The sequence below is a fragment of the Thunnus maccoyii genome, chromosome 18 (assembly GCF_910596095.1).
Source record: "Thunnus maccoyii chromosome 18, fThuMac1.1, whole genome shotgun sequence".
Taxonomy (NCBI): Eukaryota; Metazoa; Chordata; class Actinopteri; order Scombriformes; family Scombridae; genus Thunnus; species Thunnus maccoyii.
In genome coordinates, this window is record NC_056550.1 from 11,808,342 (window position 1) to 11,828,890 (window position 20,549).

A 20,549-nucleotide genomic window follows, 5' to 3' on the forward strand; every position below is an offset into this window, starting at 1 on the left:
CAAGGCAGAGCTAGGATTTACAGACCTGCACCATGTATATGTATGTAATCTAATCACTTTTTACAAAAAGGCTATTACTATAAAAGATATCCACTTGATTTGATTTACTCAGACCATTGAAGCCTCATATTATCTCCAAATAAACGTCGGAATATATTTTTGCACAGATGAAGGGTTATAGATTTTTGAACGGATCTTTTAATCCCCAGTATGAACAGGATGAATGATTACTGCGCCCCACAGCCTACCCTGAAAACAACGCATGCAAAATGGTGAGTCATCCTCTTGTGATTTGCTGCTGCACGTTATGGAAGGTGTTAAACGAATGTCACTGGCACTACTAACAATCCTCATGGACTCACTGCTCAGCAGCACACAGGGGATTCAAATTGCTGAATTGAGGGCACAGAACCAAACACAATCACAGATTAAACAGCTTGTTAAAATGACCAGACAGAAGCTTAATGAAATTGACAAACTGCTAAAACAGAGATAAAACAGGCACCATGCTGCTTCACTAAACCTACCGGTAATCTTAAACAGTCGGCATGGTAAAACACATTGTTGTAAGCACACACCCTCTGGTACCTGTGTCAGCTCAATAAAGACAAGGGTACAGCTACAATGCTTGAGGCCTGTCCTCCAAACTATATTATCAATCAGCCAGTCTGTCTTCTCCTCACAGCTTGTATTTAAAGTCATTGAACTTAGTGAATTTATGTCAATGGAATATCTTGCTATTTAGCTCAAAGCAGAATAATCTTTATTACATTATATGGCCACCAAAACACTCACCAATATTTATACAGGAGTTCTCTGAGCTGATCTCACTCTATGTTACCAGATATGATAAGGTGATCCTAAACGGAGACCTGAATATCCATTTTAATAAAAGAAATGACTCTTAAACTATGGAGCTCATAAATTTACTAGACAGTTTTGCACTAACTCAACATATAATGGGTCCGACTCACCAGCATAGTAACACTCTAGACTTAGTGATATCAACTGGGTTAAACATTGATAACGTTTCAGTAAATGAATTACCTTTCTCTGACCATCACTGTGTACTCTTTGATGCTGAGATAACCTTTACTAGAACTAAAAGGGAACTTAGAGTTCAAAAGAGACTTTTAGATGACAAAGCTGAAGCTAAATTTTCTGATCTTATGAGATTATTCGAGCCACACAGTCATGACTGGCCTTTAAGTGAAATGGCAGAATATCTCAATAGTGCATTGTCATCTGTGTTAAATACTGTTGCTCCCCTAAAAGACAAAAAGAGGCTGACCAACAGAATCTCCACATGGTTAAACAATAATGGTGTTAATGAGATCAAGAGAAACTGTCAAGCAGCTGAGAGAAAATAGAGGAAAACTAAGCTCACTGTTAACTGTGATATATACAAAGAAGCCCCGACTGCCTATAACAAAGCTGCATGCATGGCAAGAACGGAGAACTCCTCTAAAATTATTACAGAGAACGCTTGAAACTCTAGAGTACTATTCTCCACTATTGACCAGCTGTTCAACACTGCTGCCACCCCTCCACCGTGTTCAACAGCAAAGTGTGAGGAGCTCGCACTGTTTTTCCACAAAATAACCTCAGTTTGAGCCAGTACTGCCGCTAGCGTAAGCACAGATTATCTCAGCATACACTGTAATGTAACCATGGGAAGATTTACAGGTATCACGTTAAGTGAACTTTGCAAAACTGTCACCGAGTGTAACTCCTCCACCTCATGAATTGATCCTGTACCTACTGCATTTTTTAATCAGGTGTTTAATACTGTCTCAAGTCTTGTCCTGAACATTATAAATACATCTCTTAGAACAGGCATCTTCCCTAATGCCTTTCAAAACAGCTGTTGTAAAACCTTTATTAAAGAAACCAAACCTAGATAGTAATATACTGACTAACTATAGACTGATATCCAACCTTCTGTACATTAGTAAGATACTTGAAAAGATAGTTTCAGTCCAAATAAATTCCTTTCTCAAAGAAAACAATATCCTGGAGGAGTTTCAATCGGGCTTTAGAACAAATCACAGCACTGAAACTGCTCTCACCAAGACAATCAGCGACCTCAGACTGAACTATGAGGAGAATAAGGTTTCAATTCTTATCCTTTTAGACCTTAGTGCAACATTTGACAGAATTGACCATGATATCCTAATCAATCGTCTTGAAAAGCGGGTTGGTCTTTCCGACTTGGTGTTAAACTGGTTCAAAACAACTATCAAAGGGAGAAAGTTTTATGTCAGCCTTGGAGATCATGTGTCTGAGAAATGTGACAACTGCTATGGGGTTGCACAAGGGAACTGCCTTGGTCCATTATTATTCTCACTGTACATGCTGCCATTTGGTGACATCATCAGAGAGCGCAATGTATGTTTCCATAGTTATGTGGATGATACACAACTGTACATATCCACAGAACCAAATGATACTGCAGCTATTAACTCCACCACCAAGTGTCTATTAGCAATAAATAAATTAATGAACAATAACTTCTTAAAATTAAATGAGGATAAAACTGATATCCTATTAGTCGGCCCCAAAACAAAAGTGAAATGCTATTTAATAGTCTGGGGAAATTAACTCCCTGGATTAAATCTGAGGTCACAAGTCTTTGTGTTATGTTAGATTCAGATCTAAGCTCCAGCTCACACATTAACAAGGTGATGAAAACATCATTTTTTCACCTTAGAAACATAGCAAAAGCACAACCATTTATCAATCAAAAAGATGCTGAGAAACTAACTCATGCCTTCATCTCAAGCTGGTTAGACTACTGCACTGCACTTTTTACTGGCCTCCCGAAAAAAGCCACCTGAAGACTTCAGCTCATCCAAAACACTGCAGCGCAGCTATTAACCAGAACCAAAAAAGAGAGAATACATTAATCCAGTTTTAGCTGTTCTGTACTGCCTTCCTGTAACATTTAGAATTGACTTCAAGGCTAGCTCTAAACAGGCAAGGACCAAACTATATCGCCAAATCCCTTGTTAGCTACTTGCCCTCAAGAACACTGCGATCATCTGCTGCTGGTTTAATAGAGCTTCCCAGCAACAGCTGAAAGAAGATCAGTGACCTAACCTTTGTCAGTTACACCTCCAAACTATGGAACACACTGCCCATAGATATCAGGGAAGCCAGCTCACTAGATACTTTCAAAAGAAAGCTTAAAACCTGTCTCTACCCGAGCATTTAAATAGCTTTGCACTTGCTCTCTGCTGCACTGTTTAATGCTCAGTCAGCCTCACACTTATGCTCTACTGCGCTTCTTTTAAAATGTTATATTTTATTTTTATTTTATACATTCTAGGTATTCTGTGCTTTAACTTGTTTTTTTTTTTTAATCATATTTTACTCTTTGATTATTATTCATTATGCATTCTATGTATTTTAGTTTCACTTTATCAAGTGGATTTCATTATTTTTTTTATTTTTATTTTCCATCTTATGCTACATTAATGTTTTTACATACTTTTATGTTCTATTCATATAAGACACTTGGTGAATGTAATTTCTTTTGTTGTAAAGAACTTTGAGCTGCATTTCTTGTATGAAAGATGCTATACAAATAAAGCTATTATTATTATTATTATTATTATTATTATTATTATTATTATTATTATTATTATTATTATTATTATTATTATTATTATTATCATTATTACAGTAAATAAAACCTGTTCAAGCTGTTGATGTTATTATAAAGAATGACTTAATTTAGTTTATGAATAAAAAGAAACTTAATTGTTTTCTTGTCTTTGATATTTTTTGTCTTTGATACTTGTTTTCCTATCTTATTCTATTGTATTTTATTTCTGTCAAATGATACTAACGGAGGATTTCAAGCATCACATAAATATTTTAGAGAATTAAATCTTTTAGTATCTTGATTTAATCAGATTATTTCATTGAGATCAAGATCTGTTCGAGAGAGTCAGAAAACCAGCATACATGAATAACACGTGCAAAGCCAGGCAACAAACAATTAAGTGACAACAATGAAATTAATGACAACGACAAGAGTCATAAAAACATCAGATCAAAAAGCTTTTAAATCTCCAAAGGAAATGAAAGAATCTAGCTTGACAACACTTTGCACCTCATTCTGTTAGATTAGTTGATCCCAAAGGGGCTCAGGCCCTAATAAGAAAGAAACAAACACACGAAATACAATAGTGTCTTCGCCCTTTGGGCTCAGGCCCTAGTAAAGGTGATAAAATGTCCATAACAATGCTTTCTTCCTCTGCAGCGAGTTTCAGGTCTCTGAAAGTTAATTTTCACACTAGTGTGAGGGCTGGCATCTAGGTTGTGAGCACTGCCTCCTGTAGGTAGGATTTGAGAGAGCTCTTCTACTTTATAAGTGGGCAATTAGTGCCTCTTTTGTCTGAGGCCTGGTCTGAGGTGTGGTAGGACTGCTTTGTCTGTGCAGATAAGGGAAATTTGGGGTGGTGAGGGGGGACAAATGTCTCACCTAACCCACTAGCCAAAGTAGGCCTCAAGTACCTGAGAACTGAGTATTACACAAGCAAATTTGCTCACACCCTTCCTTGTAAAAGAAAATAGCTCTCTCTAAACCTACCTACAGGGGGCGGTGCTCCCTACCTAGAAGCTAGCCCTCAGACACATGATGTGAGAACAATTACAGCTGAAACTAGCTTTCCATTACTTTTGTCATTTTCAATTACAATACCTTTCTTTCAGTTAACCACTGGTTTATAAATGTGGAGAAACTGTCTAAATTTTCCAGAACCCATGCCAATGTCTTCAAATTGTTTGTTTTTGGCCAAAACAATTACAGAGTTTTTTCAACTATGTCATGGTCAGTAACTGACATGTGTTTGTCTCTGTCTTTTTGTCCTCTCTTTTGTTTTAAGACCTATAAAAAAATATGAATATTTAGATATAGTTTGAAATAATAATCACATTTTCTTTCAGTCTGTAAAAGTATGTAATAAGTTGTGTCATTCAGTAATTACACATTTAAGTAATCAAATTAATAAGTGGAGTTCAACAGGGATCCATTCTCTGAAAGCTCCCACTAGCTCAGTTTATGGAAAGCAACAATATATCCTAACATAGTTATGTGGATGACAAAGGATGTCAGCAAGTGACTGTGGTAAATACAGTCACTAAATAAGTGCATTGAACAAATTAATATTAGGATGTGCCAAAATGTCCTTCAGTTAAACAAAGATAAAACTGAGATTGTGTTTTTGGTGCCAAAGAACAATTAGAAGTCAGCGCTCACCTTGAATCTCTAATATGATGAATACAAATCAAGCCTGAATTGGTGGTAGTCAATTTCAAGACTCACATTAAAACAATTACAAAATCAGCCAATTGTCACTTTAAAGGAATAATTAGACATTTTGGGAAATATATTTATGTTTTGTCTTGCTGAGCGTTAAATGTGAAGGTAAATTCCACTCTCATAAATATTTGTATCCAAATAAATTCCCTTGCTTATAATAATATAAGAGGTCATAAGACGAATCAGGATTTTGATTACTTGTGACACAACAGTCCATCATTCTTTTATAGCCTGTCAGTGTCCTTCTTTATGCAAAGTGAACCTCCTCACAATCTGCTATAAACACTTGATATCATGCTGTCAGTTGCAGCAGAAGAAGAGAAGCTCCTATCAGATCACCTTCAATACCAACCATGTTCTCTGTAGCTCTGCTGCTGCTGCTGCTGGATCCTGTGAGTCTCACTGAGGCAGAGACACTGACAGTATGATCACAGCACACTGACTGTTCACTGTAATTACACTGATTCAATACTCAACATGTTTTCCTTCACAGGTGTGAAGTGTGAACAGTTGACACAGCCAGCCTCAGTGACTGTGCAACCAGGTCAACGTCTGACCATCACCTGTCAGGTCTCTTATTCTGTTAGCGACTATTGGACAGCTTGGATCAGACAGCCTGCAGGGAAAGGACTGGAGTGGATTGGAAGTAGATATACTGGAGGTTCATACTACAAAGATTCACTAAAGAACAAGTTCAGTATCGACGTAGACTCTTCCAGCAAAACAGTGACTCTAAACGGACAGAATGTGCAGCCTGAAGACACTGCTGTGTATTACTGTGCCAGAGACCCACAATAACACAAACCATCAGCAGACCTGAACAAAAACCCCTCAGTGCCTGAACACTTGTAACATGAAGCCACCAGAGGAGGAGCCCTCAGACCACTAATGAGTTCAACACCAGTTCACTGTCATGAAAAGGAAAGAATAAACAGAAAGAAACCATAATGTATGTAATGTAAAAATCTATAGTATGAAAGTATAAAATATGTTGTTCATTTATTTTTAACAAGAATTGATTCATGGTGCTGTAGATACTTAAATGTTTTAATTAGTATTATATCACAGTGTGTATTCCCATGACAAAAAAATTATATGCTATTTTTGTCTAAACTGTTATATTTATGAAAAAGACATGTAAGAGGTAACATTACCACATGCATTTCCCCAAATTATCTCCCGGTGGGTGAGATTAAGATTAATAAATACAAAACATAATGTCATCTCATGTTTTAGTGAAGTTATTTTGTGTCATGATAATTCAGTTGCAAGTGTGTTAAAAATATGTGTTTGTTGGGGGAAACTCTGATATCCAACAACAGAAGTTGGATGTAACTCAAACTTGAAACACAAAATTCAACTTTTGAAGAAAATTCTGATTAAGTACAATTTTCAAATTTAGATGAACTAAATCAAAATTCATTTAACTGGTGTTGCAATTCTTCCATCATTGTTTTGTCTGTGAGAACGAGTCAGTTCAAAACTTGGTTGTCTTCCACCTTTACTGATCTGACTGCAGAGAGAGAGACAAACTTGTTACTGTAGTTTTCACTGATATTTGTTTGACACAAGAAACAGAGTTTATATTTCACATTGGACATTTTATTTTTATTGACTAAAGAAGATGGGTATTAACAACATCCATGTACTGAGGAGTTACATATTTTTCACATATTCTCATCAGTTTTCTTCACTTATATTCTTACTGGGGTTTTCTTTCCCCCTGACATCCTGAATGTTATGAGCACTTTGTGAGAAAAACAAAACAAAGCAAAATTTGTTCAGGAGGTACTTTTTCTATTAAAACTTAACTAAAATAACTATAAACTTTATATTAAAATAGATATTGAAAATTTTCAAAAGTTCAATGCGGTTCTCTCTCCCTGTGAGGAGGAGTCAATGCAAAACCTTGATGTCTTCCACCTCTACTTATCTGACTGCAGAGAGGATGACAGAGAACAGTGGACACACAGTTTAACATGATGGACTATAGGACAGGACTGCTGCTTTTAACTATCTGCTGGGCAGGTGAAGATCTTCATTGATCGTTATTTGACATATTTACATTTGTATTACCAACTTGATGCATGTTAGGCTCTTTTTTCTGTCTTGGCAGGTGTTGATGGTCAGACTCTGACAGAATCTGAACCAGCAGTTAAAAAGCCTGGAGAATCCCACAAACTGACCTGTACAACATCTGGATTCACATTCAGTAGCAACTGGATGGCCTGGATCAAACAGGCTCCTGGAAAAGGACTGGAGTGGGTTGCAACTATCAGTAATGATGGTAGTAGCTACATCTCCTACTCTCAGTCAGTTCAAAGCCGGTTCACCATCTCCAGAGACGACAGCAGAGAGCAGCTGTATCTGCAGATGAACAGTCTGAAGACTGAAGATTCTGCTGTTTATTATTGTGCTCGAGAGCGACAGTACTCATCCTTACTGGGCTGATAGACCCCAAATATCTCATTTGTTTTGTGTGTTCAGTTGTATGGAAATAATAAAGTAGAGTAATACAGTACAGTATGTAAAGAGTAAATGCTGGACCATACAGTCACATGCAAAAACACGCACATACACATTAACAAACAGTAAAAACCGAAAAGAAGTTATTCAAGACTTAAAACATCTATTTTTCTCCTCTGTGTATCACTGACAACAGTTCTTTTAATCCATCTTAACAGATGTATCATTGTAATAATAATGATTTACTTTATACTACTACAAATAACACTAATGCAGAACTATACTTATTTATCTATTTTGAAACCATAGCATTACTAGAGCCAAGGACTAACTAGTGTTTATTTAAACTCTTTAAGCAGAGAAAGGGTGCATACACTTTTATATTGTTTAATTTGTTGCCAGAAATTTGTGGCTTTTTCCCTTGAAAGTCAGATAATAACTGAACTGAACTGATAATAACTGGGCTACAAATTTGGACAATCCAGTGTACATTACTCGACTACCTGACAGAGATAAGATCCTGATTAAGGACAGGAGAAGGTTTGATGAAATGATATGATATGATTTGAGAAATGATGGTTAGACAATCTGATAAAACAGCTTTATTATCTCAGACATGTTCTTGTGTATCTCTGATGTTCTCTGTAGCTGAGGCAGAATGGAAAAATTAAATCGTCTGTTTATTTGAGTTTAAATGCATTTGTCTGACTTGTGTTAGAAGTTTTGTGAAGAATGAAAGAACATTAACTTTAAGTTACTGTTTTAAATAATACATTTGTATGTGTCAAAATAAATGCTAATAACACAATTCCAAGTGGACTCTGTGTGACACAACAGTCCATCCCTCTTTTGTAGCCTGTCAGTGTCCTTCTTTATGCAAAGTGAACTTCCTCACAGTCTGCTATAAACACTTGATATCATGCTGTCAGTTGCGGCAGAAGAAGAGAAGCTCCCATCAGATCACCTTCAATACCAACCATGTTCTCTGTAGCTCTGCTGCTGCTGCTGGCTGCTGGATCTTGTGAGTCTCACTAGATTTATCATAGTTAGCAGTTCTTTTTTATTTTGATATTTTGTCACAAAATATTTTCTTCTTTTAACAGGTGTGAAGTGTGAACAGTTGACACAGCCAGCCTCAGTGACTGTGCAACCAGGTCAACGTCTGACCATCACCTGTCAGGTCTCTTATTCTGTTAGCGGCTATTACACAGCTTGGATCAGACAGCCTGCAGGGAAAGAACTGGAGTGGATTGGAATGAGATTTGCTGGAGCTTCATACTACAAGGATTCACTAAAGAACAAGTTCAGTATCGACTTAGACTCTTCCAGCAATAGAGTGACTCTAAACGGACAGAATGTGCAGCCTGAAGACACTGCTGTGTATTACTGTGCCAGAGACCCACAATAACATAAACCATCAGCAGACCTGAACAAAAACCCCTCAGTGCCTGAACACTTGTAACATGAAGCCACCAGAGGAGGAGCCCTCAGACCACTAATGAGTTCAAGTCCAAGTTAAGCAGTCTATGAATACTGTTTACTGTACAGTAGTATTGAAAATATGGAAAAAAGTATAATAAAATCAATTCATTGCATGGTGCAATAATACAAAATTTTAGAACATTATAATCACTGATATATGACAAGATGGGACAAATGAGTGCAAACAAACAAGACAAGTTGATGCATTTCCTACATAGTGTCTTACTTCTCTGACTCATAATGTCTATATGTAGAATATTGAGGAATGAATAACAGCAACATTTCAACATGCACCTTGTTTTTAAAAGGAAGCAGTGAAACCCCCAAAAGTCATGTCTTTTCCATAACTTCATCATTTAAAAAGGGAAACAATATATTATAATCTAAATAACTACAGTGTTAATAAGTTCACTGAATCACTTCTCTTCAGCCTTCATGGTGTTGTGTATCATTTATAAGTAAAACTATTGAAAATTATGTTTTTTAATGATCAACCAACTTCCACTTTCTCTTTTTGTGAGCAAGAGAAAAAACACTCTTGAGCCCGTCGTCTTCATTCTTCATCTTCAATACATTCATCAATGTTTAGATGTTCAATCAACCATTGGTTTCAGTTCATGTACAGTATGAAAACCTTTTTTGAGATAGGAAAGCAGCATATCATATATCCTATTATGTAATTTTTTGTGTCATGAAAATTATTTATATATTTGTTATGAGGAGATTCTGGCATCCAGCAATTCAGAGTTGGCTACAAAACATTTTTTATGTGTTAACTTTCCAGTTGTGTGCAGTGTTTTGGGATTTTCTTTTGAATAATCCTTATAAATGTTATTACTAATTGAAATCTCATAAAAAAAAATCTATTTCCAGACAACAAGAATTTTAACTCTCTGCTGGGCAGGTGAAAATATTCACAGATCTTGAGTTGAATCTGTCCTCAAATTATTGCAAACATATGAAGCAGGTGACTCTTCTTTTTTGTCTTGACAGGTGTTGATGGTCAGACTCTGACAGAATCTGAACCAGCAGTTAAAAAGCCTGGAGAATCCCACAAACTGACCTGTACAACCTCTGGATTCACATTCAGCAGCTACTGGATGGTCTGGATCAGACAAGCTCCTGGAAAAGGACTGGAGTGGGTTGCAGCTATCAGTTATGGTGGTGGTAGTAGCAAATACTACTCTCAGTCAGTTCAAGGCCGGTTCACCATCTCCAGAGACAACAGCAGAGAGCAGCTGTATCTGCAGATGAACAGTCTGAAGACTGAAGATTCTGCTGTTTATTATTGTGCTCAAGACTCACAGTGACTGGAGTTGGTTGAGCAGCTGTACAAAATCCTACAGTACTCATCCTTACTGGGCTGATAGACTCAACCTTTCTCACTTGTTTTGTGTATTCAGCTGTATGGAAACTAAACTTTGTGGTCATACAATATGCAAAGACTAAAGAAAGGACCACAACATCCATGTACTGAGGAGTTACATGTTTTTCACGTATTCTCATCAGTTTTCTTCACTTATATTCTTACTGGGGTTTTCTTTCCCCCTGACATCCTGAATGTTATGAGCACTTTGTAAGAAAAACAAAACAAAGCAAAATTTGTTCAGGAGGTACTTTTTCTATTAAAACTTAATGATAATAAGTATGAACTTTATATTACAATTATTATTGCACATTTTAAAAAGTTCAATGCAGTTCTCTGCTTGCTGTGAGGAGGAGTCAATGCAAAACCTTGATGTCTTCCACCTCTACTTATCTGACTGCAGAGAGGATGACAGAGAACAGTGGACACACAGTTTAACATGATGGACTATAGGACAGGACTGCTGCTTTTAACTATCTGCTGGGCAGGTGAAGATCTTCACTGATCTTGAGTTGAAGTTGTTGTTAAAAAGTTACCAGCTTAAAGCAACTGATTATTTTCCTTTTTCATCTTGACAGGTGTTGATGGTCAGACTCTGACAGAATCTGAACCAGCAGTTAAAAAGCCTGGAGAATCCCACAAACTGACCTGTACAACATCTGGATTCACATTCAGTGACTACTACATGGCCTGGATCAGACAGGCTCCTGGAAAAGGACTGGAGTGGATTGCAGCTATCAGCAGTTATGGTGGTAGTGACACATACTACTCTCAGTCAGTTCAAGGCCGGTTCACCATCTCCAGAGACGACAGCAGAGAGCAGCTGTATCTGCAGATGAACAGTCTGAAGACTGAAGATTCTGCTGGCTGGAGTTGGTTGAGCAGCTGTACAAAATCCTACAGTACTCATCTTCTGGGCTGGTAGCATTTAGTAATACAGTATGTTTAATAATAAATTACAGCAACATTTGTCTCTGCATTACTTAAAGTTGTGTGTTCCTCAACAATATTCTTTACTAAACATGAGAAACATCAAAAATCATGATACATTTGTCTGGGTGTGAAATAAAGAAAATAAACACTACTACAAATAATAATAGAGATGTTTAAAAAATATTTCTGTAAATTAAGACAACATAATGTCTATACATTATGTGGAATCATAATATGAGGGGGGAAAAAGTTGTAGTTTCCTTTACAGAATCACTAGAGGTCAGTGTCAAGTTTCTCTCTCCTCTTTTACAATAAGGAAACACTCAGATCTGCTTTTCTTGAACCCTGTACTGAGCTAAAGCCTGATACAACTGTTTGACATGTACATGGCGTTGAAATGTACAAAAGTCATTTGTGACTCTCAGTCTCACATTATTAATGTCCTCAGGTCAGTACTTCACAATTACGCAACACACAGTCATCTGAGTACCACTGATGTATGACTGAGCTTTAAGTTAGTTACATTTCATTAGAAAAAATTATAATATATATATAATTTAAAAATCTGACTCTTCCATCACGTACTGTAGCTTCATTGAAACCATTGCTGAGAGAAGACAGCAGTAATCTATAAAGTCCAAGTTTCTCTGTGTCTGTTTCTTCAAACATTTGAAAACACTGAAACTATTCAACGTCTTTTATGCAAACTCAACTTTTCATGATATTTACATGATCCTGCTGCTGTTGTTGTATTTCTGTTTGAAAGAAATAAGTAAGTAAAGTCAACAAATAATTAAATAATTAAATAAATGTAATGAAATTAAAATATCATATGTAAAGCAGAGATGATTTCCAGGTGTGTTTTCAGTTTGCAGATATACAGTAATAACAGTCATCAGACTCTTCTATTAGTCCAGTTAGACCAACATTAATGCTTCATGTGTTTGATTCTATGCAAACTCAGTGATCCTCCTTGTTTCTCAGCTATAAAATCTTCACATCAGACTGTCAGTGGAGATCACAGCACATGAGTTTTACCATAAACCATGTTCTCTGTAGCTCTGCTGCTGCTGTTGGCAGCTGGATCCTGTAAGTCTCTCTGGATTTGTCATAGTCAGAAGTTCTTCTTTTGCAGTGAAACTTGATAATTTGTCACAAAACATTTTCTTCTTTTAACAGGTGTGAAGTGTCAACAGTTGACACAGCCAGCCTCAGTGATTGTGCAGCCAGGTCAACGTCTGACCATCACCTGTCAGGTCTCTTATTCTGTTAGCGACCATTGGACAGCTTGGATCAGACAACCTGCAGGGAAAGAACTGGAGTGGATTGGAAGTAGATATACTGGAGGCTCTGCCTACAAAGATTCACTAAAGAACAAGTTCAGTATCGACTTAGACTCTTCCAGCAATAGAGTGACTCTAAATGGACAGAATGTGCAGTCTGAAGACACTGCTGTGTATTACTGTGCCAGAGACCCACAATAACACAAACCATCAGCAGACCTGAACAAAAACCTCTCAGTGCCTGAACACTTGTAACATGAAGCCACCAGAGGAGGAGCCCTCAGACCACTAATGAGTTCAACACCAGTTCACTGTTACAAAAAGGAAAGAATAAACAGAAAAAACCCCTCAATGTATGTAATATAAACACCTATAGTATGAAAGTATAAAATATGTTGTTCATTTACTTTTAACAAGAATTGATTTCATGGTGATAGAGATACTTTAATGTTTTAATTAGTATTATAAAACAGTGTGTATTCCTATGACAATAAAATTATATGCTATTTTTGTCTTAACTTTTATTTTTATGAAAAAGACATACAAGAGGTAACATTACCACATGCATTTCCCAAATTATCTCGCGGTGGATGAGATTAAGTTTGGTAAAAACAAAACATAATGTCATCTCATATTTTAGTGAAGTTATTTTGTGTCATGGTAATTCAGTTGCGAGTGTGTTAAAAATATGTATTTGTTGGGGGAAACTCTGATATCCAACAACACAAGTTGGTTGTAACTCAAACTTGCAACACAAAATTCAACACTTGAAGAGAATTCTGATTAAGTACAATTTTCAAATTTAGATTAATAAATCAAAATTCATTTAACTGGTGTTGCAATTCTTCCATCATTGTTTTGTCTGTGAGGACGAGTCAGTTCAAAACTTGGTTGTCTTCCACCTTTACTGATCCGACTGCAGAGAGAGAGACAAACTGGTTACTGTAGATTTCACTGATATTTGTTTTACTCAAGAAACAGAGTTTATGTTTCATGTTGGACATTTTATTTTTATTGACTAAAGAAGATGGGTATTAATAACATCCATGTACTGAGGAGTTACATGTTTTTCACATATTCTCATCAGTTTTCTTCACTTATATTCTTACTGGGGTTTTCTTTCCCCCTGACATCCTCAATGTTATGAGCACTTTGTGAGAAAAACAAAAAAGTCAAAATTTGTTCAGGAGGTACTTTTTCCATTAAAACTCAGTTATAATGACTATAAACTTTATATCAAAATTGGTATAGCAAAATTTCAAAAATTCAATGCAGTTCTCTCTCCCTGTGAGGAGGAGTCAATGCAAAACCTTGATGTCTTCCACCTCTACTTATCTGACTGCAGAGAGGATGACAGAGAACAGTGGACACACAGTTTAACATGATGGACTATAGGACAGGACTGCTGCTTTTAACTATCTGCTGGGCAGGTGAAGATCTTCACAGATCTTTATTTGACATATTTACATTTGTATTACCGACTTGATGCATGTTAGGCTCTTTTTTCTGTCTTGACAGGTGTTGATGGTCAGACTCTGACAGAATCTGAACCAGCAGTTAAAAAGCCTGGAGAATCCCACAAACTGACCTGTACAACCTCTAGATTTACATTCAGTGACTACTACATGTACTGGATCAGACAGGCTCCTGGAAAAGGACTGGAGTGGATTGCTTATATCAGTGATGGTGGTGGTAGTAGCAAATCCTACTCTCAGTCAGTTCAAGGCCGGTTCACCATCTCCAGAGACAACAGCAGAGAGCAGCTGTATCTGCAGATGAACAGTCTGAAGACTGAAGATTCTGCTGTTTATTATTGTGCTCGAGACTCACAGTGACTGGAGTTGGTTGAGCAGCTGTACAAAATCCTACAGTACTCATCTTCTGGGCTGGTAGCATTTAGTAATCGAGTATGTTTAGTAATAAATTACAGCAACATTTGTCTCTGCATTATGTAAAGTTGTGTGTTCCTCAAAAATATTCTTCACTAAACATGAGAAACATCAACTTTCATGATACATTTGTCTGGGTGTGAAATAAAGAAAATACAAACTACTACAAATAATAAAAGAGATGTTTAAGAATAATTAGCATTTCTGTAAATTAAGACAACATAATGTTTACAATTATGTGGAATGATAATATGAAGGAGTAAAAAAAAGTTGCAGTTTCCTTTATTAAATCACTAGAGGTCAGTGTCAAGTTTCTCTTTTACAATAAAGAAACACTCGGATCTGCTTTTCTCATTGATATTAACAGACTGACCCTTGAACCAAATCCTTATCTCGCCTAGGGCACCAAAATGGCTAGAGCCGGCCCTGAGTTCACTGTTACAATAACAGGAAACAGTCTTTGAACACATTTAACCGTGAAAAAAGTAAAACAAAATAACATGACTTATTATGATATATAATTATAATAAGCATTATATATTATTATAAGCAGCATTATTTCAACTACACTTCATCTAACAGCTCTTCATCTAACAAGAAATGAAAAATTTTATGACACTTTTAGTTTTACTTTGTGGCTCCACATAAATTACTTTTGTCAGTCTGGACTAACAAAGAGAGGAAGGACTGAACAGGACAAGAAATGTAACATTTTCTCCTTTTACTCGTGAGAATACAAGAGCTTTACAGAACACTTTCACAGCCTTTGATACGATCTGTCTCCAGTATAGATGCAAACATTACAGGTGACCTCATTAGATCAAAATATTAGCAAACTGTAAATAAGTTAAATAGGCTGTGGTATTAAAATAAGATAAAGTTATAAACAACTAACAACAGTGTTACTTCTTTCTTGCTCCTCTGCACTATTATTAATGATTATAAATTAAACAGGTTGTTTGATGTCTTAGTCCTCTGCATATTGTAGATTAATGTTCACCATTTTTAAAAATGGTTCATCAGATTTTAGATGTCCTTTCTTGTAGGCAGCCATTGGTTTTTGTTCATGTTTATGAAAATCATTTTAATTATCTGAGGTGAGATTCATCTCATGTTTTAGCAAAGTTAAGATTTTGTGTCATGATAATTCAGTTGCGAGTGTGTTAAAAATATGTATTTGTTGAGTGATACTCTGATATCCAACAACACGAGATGGTTGCAACTCAAACTTCAAACACAATATTCACCTTTTGAAGACAATTCTGATTAAATAGAAGTTTCAAATAAAGATTGCCTAATTCAAAACTAATTTAGCTTGTGTTGAAATTATTACATTTTGTTTTGCACAACAAACAAAAGGCCAAATTCTATCCTCCATGTGAGGAGTCAATTCAAAACTTGGTTGACTTCCAACTTCACTGATCTAACTGCAAAGAAAATGACAAATTGTTTACTTTCCACTGCGACTTTTATTTTGCAAGGTAAAAGAGTATTGCATATTTTAAAAACTTCAATGCAGTTCTCTGCTTTCTGTGAGGAGGAGTCAATGCAAAACCTTGATGTCTTCCACCTCTACTTATCTGACTGCAGAGAGGATGACAGAGAACAGTGGACACACAGTTTAACATGATGGACTATAGGACAGGACTGCTGCTTTTAACTATCTGCTGGGCAGGTGAAGATCTTCACATATCTTGAGTTGAAGTTGTTGTTAAAAAGTTACCAGCTTAAAGCAACTGATTATTTTCCTTTTTCATCTTGACAGGTGTTGATGGTCAGACTCTGACAGAATCTGAACCAGCAGTTAAAAAGCCTGGAGAATCCCACAAACTGACCTGTACAACATCTGGATTCACATTCAGCAGCTATGCTATGGCCTGGGTCAGACAGGCTCCAGGAAAAGGACTGGAGTGGATTTCTTTTATCTACGGTGATGGTGGTGGCAAATACTACTCTCAGTCAGTTCAAGGCCGGTTCACCATCTCCAGAGACAACAGCAGAGAGCAGCTGTATCTGCAGATGAACAGTCTGAAGACTGAAGATTCTGCTGTTTATTATTGTGCTCGACACTCACAATGACTGAGTTGGTTGAGCAGCTGTCCAAAATCCTACAGTACTCATCAGACCCCCTTTAACTCACATGAATCGTGTATTTTCTCAGCTCAGGTGGTTCAAGAAAATGATGTAATTCCTTCAGACGCAAACATATTTTTTGGAAACAGTGATACTATAATTTGTTTTTTAAAGTACATTTCCTGAGAGAGAGGATCATTTTTAATGATAACTCTTAATAAAGATTCAAATTATCTTCTCGTGTAAGAAAAAAACTTTTTTTATGTGAGCAGCTCTCTAGAAGCTCAAACATCTGCAACACTGAAACCATTAAAAATATTTTATATAAAACTCCAAACCTGCACACAGCTGCAGAAAACTCGTACTGTTACATGATTTTGCTGTCACTTCACATTTTGTTTTAATGTAGTTAGCACACTGACTGTTCACTGTAATTACACTGATTCAATACTCAACATGTTTTCCTCCACAGGTGTGAAGTGTGAACAGTTGACACAGCCAGCCTCAGTGACTGTGCAGCCAGGTCAACGTCTGACCATCACCTGTCAGGTCTCTTATTCTTTTAGCAGCTATTGGACATTTTGGATCAGACAGCCTGCAGGGAAAGGACTGGAGTGGATTGGAAGTAGATATACTGGAGGTTCATACTACAAAGATTCACTAAAGAATAAGTTCAGAATCGACTTAGACTCTTCCAGCAACACAGTGACTCTAAACGGACAGAATGTGCAGCCTGAAGACACTGCTGTGTATTACTGTGCCAGAGACCCACAATAACACAAACCATCAGCAAACCTGAACAAAAACCCCTCAGTGCCTGAACACTTGTAACATGAAGCCACCAGAGGAGGAGCCCTCAGACCACTAATGATTTCAATACCAGTTCACTGTTATGAAAAGGAAAGAATAAACAGAAAAAAACCTCAATGTATGTAATGTAAAAACCTATAGTATGAAAGTATAAAATATGTTGTTCATTTATTTTTAACAAGAATTGATTCGTGGCACTGTAGATACTTTGATGTTTTAATTAGTATTATGTCACAGTATGTATTCCTATGACAAAAACATCAATAATAATATGTTATTTTTGTCTAAACTTTTATTTTTATGAAAAAGACATACAAGAGGTAACATTACCACATGCATTTCCCCAAATTATCTCCCGGTGGATGAGATTAAGATTAATAAATACAAAACATAATGTCATCTCATGTTTTAGTGAAGTTATTTTGTGTCATGATAATTCAGTTGCAAGTGTGTTAAAAATATGTGTTTGTTGGGGGAAACTCTGATATCCAACAACACAAGTTGGTTGTAACTCAAACTTGCAACACAAAATTCAACTTTTGAAGAGAATTCTGATTAAGTACAATTTTCAAATTTAGATGAACTAAATCAAAATTCATTTAGCTGGTGTTGCAATTCTTCCATCATTGTTTTGTCTGTGAGGACGAGTCAGTTCAAAACTTGGTTGTCTTCCACCTTTACTGATCCGACTGCAGAGAGAGAGACAAACTGGTTACTGTAGTTTTCACTGATATTTGTTTTACTCAAGAAACAGAGTTTATGTTTCAAATTGGACATTTTATTTTTATTGACTAAAGAAGATGGGTATTAACAACATCCATGTACTGAGGAGTTACATATTTTTCATGTATTCTCATCAGTTTTCTTCACTTATATTCTTACTGGGGTTTTCTTTCCCCCTGACATCCTGAATGTTATGAGCACTTTGTGAGAAAAACAAAAAAAAGCAACATTAGTTCAGGAGGTACTTTTTCTATTAAAAGATAACTATAATAACTATGAACTTTATATTAAAATTATTATTGCACATTTTAAAAAGTTCAATGCAGTTCTCTGCTTGCTGTGAGGAGGAGTCATTGCAAAACCTTGATGTCTTCCACCTCTACTTATCTGACTGCAGAGAGGATGACAGAGAACAGTGGACACACAGTTTAACATGATGGACTATAGGACAGGACTGCTGCTTTTAACTGCTGGGCAGGTGAAAACATTTACAGATTTTAATCTAACAGAGTTTTTTGTGTCACCAGCTTATTTCTTTTGATGTTTTTTTTTTTATCTTGACAGGTGTTGATGGTCAGACTCTGACAGAATCTGAACCAGCAGTTAAAAAGCCTGGAGAATCCCACAAACTGACCTGTACAACCTCTGGATTCACATTCAGTGACTACTATATGTACTGGATCAGACAGGCTCCTGGAAAAGGACTGGAGTGGATTGCAACTATCAGTGATGGTGGTGGTAGTAGCAAATTCTACTCTCAGTCAATTCAAGGCCGTTTCACCATCTCCAGAGACGACAGCAGAGAGCAGCTGTATCTGCAGATGAACAGTCTGAAGACTGAAGATTCTGCTGTTTATTATTGTGCTCGAGACTCACAGTGACTGAGTTGGTTGAGCAGCTGTACAAAATCCTACAATACTCATCTTCTGGGCTGGTAGCATTTAGTAATCGAGTATGTTTAATAATAAATTACAGCAACATTTGTCTCTGCATTATGTAAAGTTGTGTGTTCCTCAAAAATATTCTTTACTAAACTTGAGAAACATCAACTTTCCTGATACATTTGTCTGGGTGTGAAATAAAGAAAATACAAACTACTACAAATAATAATAGAGATGTTTAAGAATAATTAGCATTTCTGTAAATTAAGATAACATAATGTCTACAAATTATGTGGAATCATAATATGAAGGAGTAAAAAAAAGTTGCAGTTTCCTTTATAAAATCACTAGAGGTCATTGTCAAGTTTCTCTCTCCTCTTTTACAATAAAGAAACACTCAGATCTGCTTTTCTCATTGATATTAACAGACTGACCCTTGAACCAAATCCTTATCTCGCCTAGGGCACCAAAATGGCTAGAGCCGGCCCTGAGTTCACTGTTACAATAATAGGAAACAGTCTTTGAACACATTTAACCGTGAAAAAAGTAAAACGAAATAATATGACTTATTATGATATATAATTATAATAATATTAAATAATACAGTGGAGGCATTTACCAAAAAGTGTTCTCTCTTCCTGACTCACAATATGTATATTTCAAGCGGTGAATTTGTTGCAGCATTATTTCAACTGACAACTACACCTTAAAAGCTCTTCATTTAACAAGAAATGAAACATAAATAATCTTTAGAGTGACTCTAAACGGACAGAATGTGCAGTCTGAAGACACTGCTGTGTATTACTGTGCCAGAGACCCACAATAACACAAACCATCAGCAGACCTGAACAAAAACCCCTCAGTGCCTGAACACTTGTAACATGAAGCCACCAGAGGAGGAGCCCTCAGACCACTAATGATTTCAACACTAGTTCACAATAACGGGAAAGAGTCTTTGAACACATTTAATCATGAAAAAAGTAAAACATATACAACATGATTTATTATAATACATAATTATTTAAATATTAAATAATTCAATGGAGGCATTTACCAAAAAGTGTTCTTTCTTCCTGACTTGCGGTATTTATATTTTAACAACATTTTCTCCTTTTACTCGTGAGAATACAAGAGCTTTACAGAACACTTTCACAGTCTTTGGTACGATCTGTCTCCAGTATAGATGCAAACATTACAGGTGACCTCAGTAGATCAAAATATTAGCAAACTGTAAATAAGTTAAATAAGCTGTGGTATTTAAATAAGATAAAGTTATAAACAACTAACAACAGTGTTACTTCTTTCTTGCTCCTC

The 20,549-nt window shown here is 36.2% G+C and overlaps 1 protein-coding gene, 1 pseudogene and 2 gene segments (V, D, J or C); all 4 read left to right on the top strand.

Moving 5' to 3' along the window:
• The first annotated feature begins 4,721 nt into the window (after positions 1-4,721).
• Positions 4,722-6,232, top strand: LOC121883762 (annotated as a pseudogene).
• Positions 6,233-8,741: 2,509 nt separating this feature from the next.
• LOC121883787 lies at positions 8,742-9,310 on the top strand. The segment is given in 2 exon segments: positions 8,742-8,816; positions 8,899-9,310. Coding segments are annotated over 2 exon segments (348 nt in total).
• A 1,067-nt stretch (positions 9,311-10,377) lies between these two features.
• Positions 10,378-13,160, top strand: LOC121883884 (immunoglobulin epsilon heavy chain-like). Its single transcript, XM_042392348.1, has 4 exons — positions 10,378-10,444; positions 11,225-11,484; positions 12,620-12,665; positions 12,756-13,160. The coding sequence occupies exons 1-4, from the start codon at positions 10,378-10,380 to the stop codon at positions 13,058-13,060; spliced, it is 678 nt and encodes a 225-aa protein (XP_042248282.1). The 3' UTR covers positions 13,061-13,160.
• Positions 13,161-14,484: 1,324 nt separating this feature from the next.
• Positions 14,485-20,177, top strand: LOC121883885. The segment is given in 4 exon segments: positions 14,485-14,551; positions 16,517-16,823; positions 19,016-19,231; positions 20,138-20,177. Coding segments are annotated over 4 exon segments (630 nt in total).
• The last annotated feature ends 372 nt before the right edge of the window (positions 20,178-20,549 follow it).

Excerpts from the sequence above, each read along its gene's own strand:
- LOC121883884 (XM_042392348.1), top strand. The coding sequence starts at position 10,378 with ATGGTCTGGATCAGACAAGCTCCTGGAAAAGGACTGGAGTGGGTTGCA. Across the intron at positions 11,485-12,619 it reads AGCTGTATCTGCAGATGAAC|ACCATGTTCTCTGTAGCTCT; the intron begins AGTCTGAAGACT and ends GTTTTACCATAA. Across the intron at positions 12,666-12,755 it reads GCTGTTGGCAGCTGGATCCT|GTGTGAAGTGTCAACAGTTG; the intron begins GTAAGTCTCTCT and ends TTCTTTTAACAG.